Source organism: Chinchilla lanigera, unplaced genomic scaffold, assembly GCF_000276665.1.
Source record: "Chinchilla lanigera isolate Chin_1 unplaced genomic scaffold, ChiLan1.0 scaffold00027, whole genome shotgun sequence".
NCBI classification, from domain to species: domain Eukaryota; kingdom Metazoa; phylum Chordata; class Mammalia; order Rodentia; family Chinchillidae; genus Chinchilla; species Chinchilla lanigera.
In genome coordinates, this window is record NW_004955428.1 from 16384338 (window position 1) to 16398676 (window position 14339).

General features: G+C 37.8%; 1 protein-coding gene across 1 annotated transcript in view; it reads left to right on the top strand.

Moving 5' to 3' along the window:
* Ankrd50 (ankyrin repeat domain 50) overlaps positions 1-13492 on the top strand; it is a gene marked incomplete at its 5' end in the record, with an annotated part of 37228 nt that extends 23736 nt beyond the window's left edge. Inside the window, 2 exon segments of the mRNA XM_005386751.2 lie at positions 5496-9043; positions 10461-13492. Coding sequence (XP_005386808.1) covers positions 5496-9040 — 3545 coding nt within the window. The 3' untranslated portion in view covers positions 9041-9043; positions 10461-13492.
* Between the last annotated feature and the right edge of the window lie 847 nt (positions 13493-14339).

Sequence of the window (14339 nt, forward strand, 5' to 3'; positions counted from 1 at the left end):
TATCTTAATCAGCCTTAAGTAGTGCTATGCATTTTACAATATTGCAAAACTTTTTAATTTGTTAAAGTGATTTCTCTTATAACCAGCTTTATTCCCTCTACTGGGTTCTCTTTCTTAGGTTCCCTTGCTACTAACTGCAGTGCTCTTTTTTCTATGTATATGTTTTTATATTATTATTATTGTTTAAAATGTAGTTGGTAAAAATTTGGGGGTTAAAATAACTTATATACTATGTATTTTCATAATTTATGCAAAGAAGCAGTGAATGTTCCACCTTCGCTGTTACCTTCATTAACCCTGTGACCTTATGCAAATTACCTAATATTTTCTGTGTGTCTGTTTCCTCATTTATAAAATGGGAAGTAATTTAGTTTAAATGATAACTTACCTGTGAAATACTTAGAACAGTGCCTCACTTAGGACTAATATTTAGTAGGTGCTTCATAAATGTTGCTATTACCATTCTCATTTTTTTAGCAAAAGTAAATTTTGAGCCCTGTTCCTATTACTGCTTTCAGATCAAGGTTATTGGTTTTAAATGCTAGATAGTATTACTCTCCATGAATAAATTTCATTTTTATTTTTCTAGTATTTTATTCATGGCATTTAGATTGTTTTCAGTTTTTTACTACAGATTGAGCCACCTTAATCTGAAAATTCAAGATTAGGAATGCACCAAAATCCAAAATTTGTGTGGTCATGGTCCGGCAGGTGGCAAATTCCACATTGTGGAACTTAGTTTCATGCAGGAAATATTTAAAATACTCTGTAAAATTACCTTCACATTATAGATGTGAGGGGCGTATGAAATATAACTGTATTTGGATTTAAATATGGGCCTCATTCCCCAAGATATCTCCCTCTCCCTCTCTCTCTCTATACACACACACACACACATGCACAAATATGCCACAATCTGAAAACATCTAAAATACTTCAGGTCCCAGGTATTTTGGCTAAGGAATATTTAACCTATATTACAAAAAAAAACAAAAGAACCTGTTTCCTGAACATGCTTGCCTATGTCTTCTTGTTCTCAGGTGGGTGCTAAAGATTCATGTTACAAACCTAGATTTGGGTGTTACTCAGCTTTTCAAGAAACTGCTCAAAGGAGAAAAGGCAGGTTTCCGTTCACTCCATGGTCAACTGGCTGCATTGCTTTGGGATCAAAGTGAAGCAGAACCACATGGTAGCGGGGCATGCAGAGGAAAGGTTCTCACCTGATAGCAGCCAGGAAGCCGAGGGAGCACGAGAGCCAGAGAGGAAAGGGCCAGGAGAGACTGAATCCCTAAGGTCACTTGGCCAGGATCCACTCCCTCCAAACAGGCCCCACCTCCTGTCTCCACCTCTCAAAGGTAGCATCAATTTGTGATCTCCTAAGTGGGTCAGTCCATCGAAGAAGGCAGAGCTCTCAACGTCCAGTCTTTCCCAGCAGCTCCAGCCAGGCCTTTAGCACGAGAATTTCAGAGGACATTTCAAACCCTAGCCACAACAACTTGGAAATTGCTAGGCTATAGAGTGTATACATTTTGAACTTAAGGTAATTTTGCCGGATTACCAGTTGCTGTGCTTGAGATAATTTATATTCCTACCAAAAATATGATTTGTCCTTTTCTGCATTCTCATCAGTGAGAAGGGATTCTCATCAGCTCAGTTTTTATCTGCTTCAAGGTCTTAACATTTTAAGTTTTGACTAAAATGTTCTTCCCTTGAACTTCTGACTTCGCGTGTAGTACACTGCTCAAATATTGGGCACAGACTCCAGTGTTTTCTCTTCTGGCTCCATAGCTAGTCATTCACTTAATCACTCTATCTGAATTGTCTGTGTATCTTATAATTGTTTAAAAATTGTTTGTATTTTGTATTTGTTTACTTACTAGTATTTGTCCTCCCTAGGATATCTTCTCCAGGAGAATAGGAGCTTTTCCTGTCTTGTCCACTGCTCTTATCTCCTCAGCATCTAGGACAGAGCTTGGAACAAAACTGTCATTCAGTATTTGCAGATACGAGAATTTGTGTTTCCTTTCAGCTGCATTTCAACTACTAGAAAAAGGCAGTGAGGAGCTAGATTATGGTCAGATTCTCTTTACCCAGCTTCCTCTCTTGAAACATTAATTATAAAAAACATTAATTATATAAAAAGTGGATTTTATATAAACACTTGATCACTTTCCCATTGAGAGTAAATTTTGAGTTTCAGTGTAAAACTTTTAAGAGTATTACTAAAGTTATTGATACATATTATCAATTGCTTTCCAAAAAGGTATATATCAGGTTATATTCCTTTCTGAAAAGACTGTTAATTTGAAATGTGAAAGTGCTCTTGATTTCATTTGAATTTTTTGTTTAAGATTTAATTCTTTCTCCCCATGATTTTTATCAATTTGTCTTTTTTTCTCCTGTGAATTTTTGCTGATGTTTGTATGTGTGTCTATCAGTAAGTTAGTGTTTTATTTATTGTCAGTTGGTTTTTTGTTTCACTTTCTTTCATTCTTTGCAGCTATTATCTATCTGACTTTTTTTTTTTTGGTTTTTTTGGTTTTTCTCCGGTACCGGGAACCGAACTCACGACCTTGCGCTTGCCAGGCAGGCGCTTTTGCCGCTGAGCTAAATCCCCAGCCCCTATTATCTGACTTTTAAAAATTGTAATTATTGTGAAATCTATTATATGTAATCCAATATTGTGACCTTTACTACTCCATATTCTTTCATATTTAATTATTTCATTCCTGTCAGATATTTTCTACTAAATGGTATAAAATGAGGCTCTGACTTCAATAATTCGTCAAACTGGATGTTTTCTCAGTAGGTTCTTCAAGCTAGTAATGCCAGTGAGCGTGAGTTTCTGACATTGCCACAGGCCCTGCCATTCTACTTTCTTTGACTAGCACAAAGTGGTTTTAGAATCTAAGAAATGTTCTAAAAGGAGAAGTGGTTTGATAGTAAAGTGGTTCAACATTTCCATAATACAGTTTTATTCTCCCAAGAATTTTGATCATTTTTCAGCCTGATCTTACAATTTTTAATTGCTTTGTAGCAGTATTTCCAATACCTTTTACTCAAGGTATTTAAATTGGTGATTAATCTTCCTCGTGGTAGGTTTTTTCTGGCAGTGCTGAAACTCTGCTTCAGGATTTCACACGTCCTGGGCGAGCCATCAGCTGCTGCACTCCACCCTCAGCCTCTTTGTTCCGTCTTAATGAACAAGAGACTGTTATTAATGATGAACATAATTTCTGCTGTTTTATATCCATATTACGGAGTAATTAGTGTTGAGGGGGATTTACTTTTCAAGTTGCAAATATTTCATATCTACTTTTTATGAAATTCTTTTTTATAGCTATCTCCTCCCTCATTTCCTTCTCAAACATTTGCATTTTCTTCAGCAACTTTGTGTTTCCATTCTCATGAAAAGACCAAACTTCAAAGTCAAACAAAACAATCACATTCCTACTTCTATTAATTACTACTTACTTTAGGCAATTTATTTAACATTTCTATGCTTTAGCTTTCCTTTTTAAAAATAGGATACTTATCTCTCAGGCTTGACATAAAAGGTTACGTGTGATAAGCACTTAAAGTGCTGCCGTAGAATAGTTGACTGAATAAATATTGTTCTTTTTTATTCCTTTCTGAGAAACCAAACCTGTTACTGTGGAGGTTTGCAGGATTAGGCTAGAAGTTTCTGTGTTAGTTCAAGTTGTAATCAGGAGATCTCAATTAGTTTAAATTGTATTTATTCATAATGGGCTATGTGATCTTTTATGTAAATCAATTTGTATGCACAACATCACTTTGAAAACATTAAAACTGTAATATAAGATACTGTTGCTTTAAATAACTTTGTTAGCAACAGGCCAGATGTTTCTTTTTTTATATTAAATTGTTTTAATGAATTTATAAAGCCTAACACAAATGCACACAAAGAGAAAAGGTTTAGAGAGAAGTCATTTTATGTCACTGGTAAATCTGGATTATTATAAATTTTTCGGAATGTTTCTAAAGCTCTTTTTATGTCAGGAATGTCTTCATAATTGAAATTTATAGTTTGAAATGGCTTATATGTTGAGCATTTGATTATCAGTTACGTGTCTATAAACAGATTCCTTTTTGATACAGATTTAAGGCAATGCAAATTTGTCTTTTCTTCATATTTTGTTTGCATTGGGCTGTGTTTTTCAGTATACTTGTCTGCTTCGTATAAGTTTTTCAAGATTGGTATCACAAAATTGAATTTATAATTTTTTTTTTTCTCTAAACGTATTGCTTATCCTTCAGAGGTATTTTTTCTTAATCCTTTTGACAAAACCAGATGGTGGTGGTAGGAATGTAGACTGGTATAACCACTATGGAAATCAGTGTGGAGATGCCTTAAGCAACTGGGATTAGAGGTCCCATTTGATCCAGAAAAATTGAAAATGTCATACCACAGCGATATATGTGCACCCATGTTTATAGCAGCACAATTTGTCATAGCTAAATCTTGGAAACAACTTAGATGCCCATCAACAGAGGAGTGGATAAAAAAGACGGGTTTTTTGTTTTGTTTTGTTTTGTTTTTATAATGGAGCACTACTCAACCATAACAAAGGATAAACTGGAGGTTTTTATAGGTAAGTGGATGCAACTTGAGACCATATTCATAAGTGAAATAAATCAGACCCATATGTGTAAGCATTGTATTATCTGACTAGTGTAAGAAATTGAACAAGAAAATGGGATCCAAAATATACAACAGATATTGGGAAAAAACTGCAAAACAGAAGACAAACTGCAATGTGGGAAAGGAGAAAGGAAGAAAGGAAAAAAGAAAAAAATTATGTATGCACAAGGTAGTTAAGATAGTTTTACAGCTAGCTTCTTATAGTTTAGTTCTTTGAAAACAATACTTTGTAGTAATATTGTTTAGACAAGATGCAATGCATATATATTGTACTCAGATGGACTACTAGGAAGACAACAGTCTGCAATGATCAACTATTATAACTGCCCTACTAACTTGTTTTGAAGCTCGGTTTCATTGTTTATCTTTCTTCTCTTTAAAATAAAAAAAAGTTAAACAGTGACAGGTGATACTCTAATTAAATGTAAATAGTCCCTCCCATAATTAAGGCCTGTACATATTCAAGCATGGGGGGGGGAATATATCAGTTATTTGTATGAAAAGGTCATCTTGTGCAACAAACCTTACCTGTTAAGTCTCTTGCAACCTTTTTTCCCTAATCATTTGGGAGTTCAGAAAATCTTAAGAAGGCACCGTCAAAGTAAAAGATCTGTGAAACTATCTAATGCTGTTAGTGCCTTACATTGAAGCTGAGAAAGGCATTAGAAGTATTCCCATTTGTCCATACAAAAATTATTTCCCTGCCATCTCTATCTTTTATTAATTGATCTTTTACTGGTTTATTATATGCTGAAGACATTTGCTCTGCAGATTTGGCAGCTTCTGTAAGGCATCTCAACTGACGACATGTGACTTTTTGTTTCTTCTCCAGGTTTTCGAAAAATAAGTTTAGACGACCTTCGGAAGGCGTACATTGTCAAGGATGTTCAGCAGTATATTCTACACCGTTTAGATCAAGAAGAGGCTTTGCGACAGCACCTCACAAAAGAAACTGCAGAGATGCTAAACCAACTGCACATTAAAAGCAGCGGATGCTTTCTTTATCTCGAACGAGTTTTAGATGGAGTTGTAGAAAATTTTATCATGTTGAGAGAGATCCGCGACATCCCAGGAACTCTGAATGGTCTCTATCTCTGGCTTTGCCAAAGACTTTTCGTAAGGAAACAGTTTGCAAAAGTTCAGCCTATTCTGAACGTGATTCTTGCAGCCTGCCGACCTTTGACCATCACGGAATTATATCATGCAGTGTGGACCAAAAATATGTCCTTAACCTTGGAAGACTTTCAACGGAAGTTAGATGTCCTCTCCAAACTTCTTGTTGATGGACTAGGAAATACTAAAATACTCTTCCATTACAGCTTTGCAGAGTGGCTTCTCGATGTGAAACACTGCACTCAGAAGTATTTATGTAACGCAGCTGAAGGGCACAGAATGTTGGCTATGAGTTATACCTGTCAAGCAAAGAATTTAACACCCTTGGAAGCACAAGAATTTGCTTTGCACTTAATTAATTCCAACTTACAATTAGAGACAGCTGAGTTAGCTCTGTGGATGATATGGAATGGTGCGCCCGTCAGAGACTCTCTGTCTACTTTAATTCCCAAGGAGCAAGAAGTACTGCAGCTGTTGGTTAAAGCTGGTGCTCACGTCAACAGTGAAGATGACCGCACGTCATGCATTGTCCGACAAGCCTTAGAGAGAGAGGATTCCATTCGGACATTATTAGATAATGGAGCTTCAGTGAATCAGTGTGATTCAAATGGAAGAACATTACTGGCTAACGCTGCCTACAGTGGCAATCTTGATGTAGTGAATTTACTTGTCTCTAGGGGAGCAGATTTAGAAATAGAAGATGCTCATGGACATACACCACTCACCCTAGCTGCTAGACAAGGACATACCAAGGTGGTTAATTGTTTGATTGGGTGTGGAGCCAATATTAATCATACTGACCAAGATGGTTGGACGGCATTGCGATCTGCTGCCTGGGGCGGGCACACTGAGGTCGTTTCCGCACTACTTTACGCTGGTGTGAAAGTGGATTGTGCAGATGCTGACAGTCGGACAGCTTTGAGAGCAGCCGCGTGGGGAGGCCACGAGGACATCGTCCTGAACTTGCTGCAGCACGGCGCTGAAGTTAACAAAGCCGATAATGAAGGTAGAACTGCTTTGATAGCAGCAGCATACATGGGACATAGAGAGATTGTGGAACACCTGCTGGACCACGGGGCAGAAGTAAATCATGAAGATGTTGATGGCAGGACTGCACTGTCTGTAGCAGCACTTTGTGTGCCCGCAAGTAAAGGGCACGCGTCAGTTGTTAGCCTCCTGATCGACCGAGGTGCCGAAGTAGATCATTGTGATAAAGACGGCATGACTCCACTGCTGGTAGCTGCCTATGAAGGACATGTCGATGTGGTTGACTTGCTTCTCGAGGGAGGAGCGGATGTAGACCACACAGATAACAATGGTCGAACACCCCTGTTAGCAGCAGCCTCTATGGGTCATGCCTCAGTGGTAAACACACTTTTGTTTTGGGGTGCAGCTGTGGACAGTATCGATAGTGAAGGCAGGACAGTCCTCAGCATAGCTTCAGCACAAGGAAATGTCGAGGTGGTCCGCACGCTCCTGGACAGAGGATTAGATGAAAATCACCGCGATGATGCTGGGTGGACACCTTTGCACATGGCAGCTTTTGAAGGCCACAGGTTAATATGTGAAGCGCTTATTGAACAAGGTGCTAGAACAAATGAGATTGACAATGATGGCCGAATCCCTTTCGTCTTAGCTGCACAAGAGGGTCATTATGATTGCGTTCAGATACTATTAGAAAATAAATCCAACATTGATCAGAGAGGTTACGATGGAAGAAATGCGCTGCGGGTCGCTGCGTTGGAAGGGCACAGAGACATTGTTGAATTGCTCTTTAGCCATGCAGCTGATGTTAATTTCAAAGATGCCGATGGGAGGCCCACGCTGTATATCTTGGCCCTAGAAAACCAGCTTACAATGGCTGAGTATTTTTTAGAAAACGGTGCAAATGTAGAAGCAAGCGATGCTGAAGGAAGGACAGCACTTCATGTTTCCTGCTGGCAAGGCCATATAGAAATGGTCCAGGTGCTGATAGCCTACCATGCCGACGTCAATGCTGCAGACAATGAAAAGCGCTCTGCTTTGCAGTCCGCAGCCTGGCAGGGCCACATGAAAGTGGTTCAGCTTCTGATCGAGCATGGTGCAGTAGTTGACCATACATGTAATCAAGGTGCAACTGCACTCTGCATCGCAGCCCAGGAAGGACACATTGATGTTGTGCAGGTGTTACTCGAGCACGGCGCCGATCCGAACCATGCTGATCAGTTCGGACGCACTGCTATGCGTGTTGCCGCCAAAAATGGACATTCTCAAATAATTAAGTTATTAGAAAAGTATGGTGCATCTAGCTTGAATGGCTGTTCTCCCTCACCTGTTCATACAATGGAACAAAAACCTCTACAGTCAGTGTCCTCGAAAATGCAGTCACTGACAATTAAATCAAATAGCTCTGGCAGTACTGGCGGAGGGGATGTGCAGCCGTCACTACGCGGCTTGCCTAACGGACCCGCTCATGCCTTCAGTTCTCCGTCAGAATCTCCAGATTCTACCGTTGATAGGCAGAAGTCATCACTGTCAAATAATTCCCTGAAAAGCTCAAAAAATTCTTCTTTGAGAACTACTTCATCAACAGCTACAGCTCAAACAGTGCCAATTGACAGCTTTCATAACTTGTCATTTACAGAACAAATTCAGCAGCACTCGTTGCCGCGCAGTAGAAGTCGGCAGTCAATTGTTTCCCCATCTTCCACGACACAGTCTTTAGGGCAGAGTCATAATTCCCCAAGTAGTGAGTTTGAGTGGAGTCAAGTGAAACCCAGTTTGAAATCAACTAAAGCAAATAAAGGGGGGAAGTCAGAAAATTCTGGTAAATCTGGATCGGCTGGGAAAAAAGCTAAACAAAATAATTCCTCACAGCCAAAGGTTTTAGAATACGAGATGACTCAGTTTGACAAAAGAGGACCCATCGCCAAATCTGGGACTAGCGCACCACCTAAACAAGGACCCGCAGAATCGCAGTGCAAAATCATACCTTCGACTCAGCAGGAAATGGGCCGATCTCAGCAGCAATTTCTCATTCACCAACAAAGTGGGGAACAGAAGAAGAGAAATGGCATAATGACAAATCCAAACTACCATCTTCAGAGCAACCAGGTTTTTCTTGGTAGGGTTTCAGTTCCACGAACAATACAGGACCGAGGGCCTCAGGAAGTGTTGGAGGGATACCCTTCCTCAGAGACAGAATTAAGCCTTAAGCAAGCCCTGAAGCTTCAAATAGAGGGTTCTGACCCAAGCTTCAACTATAAGAAGGAAACACCGCTATAAAAGGTAATACTTCGCCAACATATAGAATAACCTATCAAAAGCATAGTTCCATGTCCGGAATGCTACATATGCCTGATTCCTACCGTCATTTCCTTATCCTCCTTTTAAATTTGAATTTGCCTGCCTCTAGCATTCCCTTTCCTCCTTCCCTTTTCCTGCTATGCAAAGCAGTTACTATTTAACGTACTTTTGATATTTTGTCTGTTATATTTACTTTTTCTCCCTGACTAAAGTGTAAACTTGCGCAAGTAGGAATTTTTATTCTGCTCAATGCTATACTCTATATACTTGGAATAGCATGTGAACCGATGGTAATTTCTCAGTCAAAATGTGCTGGATAAGTGCATCAATAAATGAATTTATATACTGTGTATGGATTCCAGATTAAGAATTTCTTCCTAATAATCATTTTCCCCTCTTAAGAGATCTTTGATGGTGATAGAGGGTGTGGCTTCATCTGTAATTTTTTTTTGTTTGAAAAATATAGTACATGTAGATAGTTCATGGATGTTAATTTTATGCTTTTGTATCAGTACAAGTTAGTTTTATTATGGCAGATCCTACAGAAATCTTTCAAGTAGTGTTTTCACGTACTATACCCGGAATTGGTGTGAAAGGTGGTAAATGGGTGTTCTGGCAAGGTGGGATTTAGAGTCCATTATATTCAGACAAAATAGTAGGTTTGTATTAAATAAAAATATTTCGTCTTTTCCCTATCACAAAGGACAGTTCACTAATTATATAAGGGAAAATTAGTGAGAAAATAGATAAGTACATCTTTTTATGTTACAGGTACTTTTTCAGGAGCACATTTCCCATATTGGAGATAAATCTGAGAATTTTTTTGTAAGAATCTTTTCTCATTTATACTGAGTATATCCTACTTTGCTGACTCATTTTTCTTCCTTTAGCAAAGTTCTACTCTTAGGCAAAGTGACATCTGTCTTGCTTGCTTGTCTTTAGAGGTATGCTTTAGGGGCATGATATGTGTGAAGTATCACTGTAAACGAACTCTCCCTATCTTCCAGTTACAAACAGCCTTCAATGTGAATTCATGGATGAGCAGTAAAATGTCACTTAAAAATAATTTGTATGAAATAGTTAATTCGTTCTCCCATGTTACTTACTTCAAAAGTATTTAGTTCTGATGCTACAACCCTCTAACTCATAGGCTATCTTTTGTAAAGGCAAAGTGAAAAACATGTAAATTAAGGTTGGTTAGCATTTTGGAGACTCTTTAAAAGTGACTTACAGTTAAATAATGAATCTCTAGTAGACAAGTCTGTTAAAGGTGTGCTTTGTGTGATAAAAGACATAGATGAATGGAAATACATACTCTTATATAAGGTCTTAAAATGATATGTATTTATATAGTAAAATGTGAAAATTAATTGTGCTTTTTTTTTAACCCTTAAATTAGTTTCCTGTTCTGTGAAACAGAAGACATTGTGACGGGAGTGGTTCTTCAGCTACTGGATGAAAACATAAAACGCCTATTGATTTGCTGAAAAAAAAGTGAAGAATGCGATATCTGCAGTACAGAACCTTAATTGCTGTAATGTGCCTAAAGAGTAAGGCTGCCTTCTCTGCGTAATCCTCTGTGCTTAAGGAATTTCATTTCGTGTGCTTTGTATTCACAACACAGAATAAGCACTTTTTTAAAAAATGCGGTGTATGCTGCAGTTCCCCGATAAAGCTGAAAAATTTTTGATTAAAGTATTTTAAGTTAAGATTTGATAAATGTGCATGTGCCATGGTCAAATATATATGAAAAAGGCAGTGTTCCTTGTATTTATTTTTTTTTTCTTTTTGTGGCAGAAGAAACCTATGCCTAGTGTTCCAGTCACATTTGCATTGTAGTGTGTGGCCCGTTTCTTGTATCTTTAAAAATGTTGCTCAATAAAATCAATCTTACAACTGTTTTATGTTCACTACACCTTCAGCATTGCATAAAAATGAGTTTTTATACAGATGCCAATTGGAGTGTTAAAAAAAGATGGTTTCTTGACAGATTTTCAAAAAATAATCATTTCTAGTATTAGGGAACTGCTTTAAGTAGTTTAAATCTGGATTTCCCCAGTAGAATTCTCCTCATCTCTGGCTAAAAGTGTCAAAACAAGCAAACAACCAGCCTGTAGGCAGAATAGAGTTCCATTTCAGTCACTGGATGCAGTTTCACCTCACGCTTGGTTGTCAGTCCACTTCCAAGAAGACAGACTGTCATTCCTGAGGCATGAATATTCTCAGGGACAAAGCCAGGCCTCAGTCGCATTTGTGTGCAGAGGGAGATGCACCTGTCTATCTGAGAGTAGATTTTTGATCCCTGAACTATTCATTGACTACCCCTTATCTCTTTCTTACAGCTAAGTAAACTGTAACTGATCATTGTAAACATTAATGCTGGCTTCTCTCTCAGCTGTTTCTACTTGTAAATCACTGCATGACCAAAACAGGCCCCTGGAAATCAATTGGTTAAATTTAATGGTTCAGTGGGATGAATATTCTTGATGAATGTAGTGTGTGCTGGCCTTCACAGATGACACCACTAACCCATTAGTCATAGCACATATGTATTTTTACCTGTTATTTGACAAGTGATAGATTTGCACTTTTCTATCCACATACTCTTTCCTGTTTTCTTCTTTGGACAGTTGCGTGGGGGATGGCCGGATGCTGAGGTAAGAGAAGAATCAGTGACCAAGGAAACTGTACTTGGTTCAGATGGCCATGTGACTCACAGCCCTGGCCTCCTGAATATACTCTAAATCAGTGACGCCAGCTTAGATGGGTCATTTGTATGTTTGAAAAGGCTGGCAATGATTTAGAAGCGAAGTTCGGATTTGGTATTTGGATGAGCCCTGCTAGTCTTGCAGACCCCAGAAATCCTGTTCTTTCCATGTGCTGTTGATAAGGAGGACTGAGGAAAGAGGATTTGGAGATTGAGCACAAAACCATAGCTACTACTGAAAATCCTTTAAATATGTCTTAGTAACAGAGGTCAGTAATGTCATCATATATGAAGGACACATGTAATGCTTTGTTCATGGACGTAGAAATGTGTAATTGGTTGTGATAAATGTTTCTCACTTGAACCTTTGTGTAAAGCTTTTCTTGCTTTTGTTTTTTAAAGTCAGCAAAACTCATTTTGTCTATGTCATCTGTAGTCATAATCAGGACAAGAGGATAAGTTGATCAGTTCAATTAAAAGTAAGGTGACATGGCAATATTGATAGCTCGAATGTGAATGTTTCAAGTATTGAATTCTTGTCCCTATGGGACATTTATTAAATACACTTAATAGGACTCTTGCAAAGTAGCCTTAAAAGTGTTACTGACTCTATTACTAAATATGAACACACACTGTTAGAACCAACTTTACTCATATCTCAGATACAGTACATTTACATTACTGTAGAGGATGAAGCGCTAATTTCTTATTAGGTGTATTTTTCCTTAGAAAGAGAACCCTGAAAGCTGCCAGTTTTTCTATTAACCTTGAATTATTGAAATTGTATTTATTTAATTTTATTGTTTTTACAAAATTGCACCTTGTGGCCAAAGGGCGAAGATACGACTCTGAATTAGGGATTTCTGTTTTCAAAGAACTAAATGTTTTCATATATCTTCTTTATACACTTGGAACAGTCGGTAGGAAGAGAGCCTATTGGAAAAATGATTTTCACAACTATTTCTCTGGGTGTTTTTATATAAATTATGTTTTAGAACAAAAAAGTGACTTTCAGTTAGGGTAAGGATAAGGGTGCTGGAAATGCCCTACTTTACTTACTTGTTTCTGTCGGGGATTACCATGACTAAAAGATGGCTTCTGCTCCATTAAAAAATAAAACAAATAGTCCCCAAATATAAAACTCCTAAATAGCTATTTTTGAAATTAAAATGTTTAAATTTTGTAAACCAGCTGTTGCCACTACACAACTTAGAATGTCATGCGCTTACATTTTTATAACATTCCATCATCCCCATTCCCTAGAAGTCATGATTTGGTAATAGGAGAAGTTACAAAAATACAGAAATAAAAAATAAAAACCTGGATATTTCTAGGAACGGCTTGGGGAGGAAAATTGACCAGAAATGAGTGTATTGCAGTGTACAGCCAGTGACTTTTGTCCCCCTCCCCACTCCCACCCCGACCAGATTGCTCACCAAAAATAGTTCACTACTTAACGGATGAGAGTAAATACTTTTCTTTGTATTGTTTTGGCTATGCAAATGTTTGTTTTGCTTATTGTCCTCCATTTACACTTGCAGCAAATGTAGTTGCAAACATATGCTTTCTTTTTATTTTTCCCTTGGTTTGGGGTATGTAAATAGCCTAAATTGTACATTGAATTTCACATTGTAAAAGTTTTATTTTATTCCTTGTATTATATTATGCAAAATCCCTATGTATATGAAAGTGCATAATAAATATATTTGCTTTACAGAAAAAAATCTTGTTTTAATTTTATTCTTGAACCAGTAGAGCATATACGTTATGCTTACAGTTTTAAAAAAATACCAAGGAAATAAACTTTGAAACACTTTACAAAGCAGAGAGTAAACTACTATCCAAAAAAAAAAATGTCTAAATATAGATTTAGCCTTTAAATCTTTTTGAACCTTCCCCTGACGGATTACATACTATATCTCACCATGTCATATTTCAGGCCTCTGAAAATACCGGTAAACCAATAAATGGTGTATACGTATGCTCTTTATCAGAATATTATAGCAATCTTTACACTGAATTTATTTTAGAATTTTCCTGCAAACATTTTCTAAATAAAACTTGTATGCTCTGTGTTCAGGAAACTTGAGTCTTTCTTCACAGCCTTCATCCCCCTTCCCAAAACAACATACAGAGATACACATTAGTGCTCATAGGTACCAAAATTTGTCTTTTCTTGTCGCTGAGGAAAAATACTAGACACCTAAAGTTAAAGGAGAAAAGTTTATTGTATTTCACAGTTTGTAGGGGTTTCAGTCCATAGTCAGCTGGCCCCAAGGGAGAGGTTCTTGGCTGAGGAGAAACAGTCCATGGCAGGGTAGGCAGAAGCAGTGAGCAACCTTCTACCTTACCCTTCACAGATACTCCATCCACACTATGAGATTTTTGCTTGGTGCTTCTCACACTCGGTGTGGGGCTTCCCATTACCCATACCTAAAACAACACTTTCCCAGTGAGGGAAGCAATCCAGTTAGCACCCTAGATCCAGCCACCCCGCCAAAACTCCAGCTATGTGCCCATGAAGTTTTAGGGGGACATTAGGTACAAGCCACAACAATCCATATAAACTGA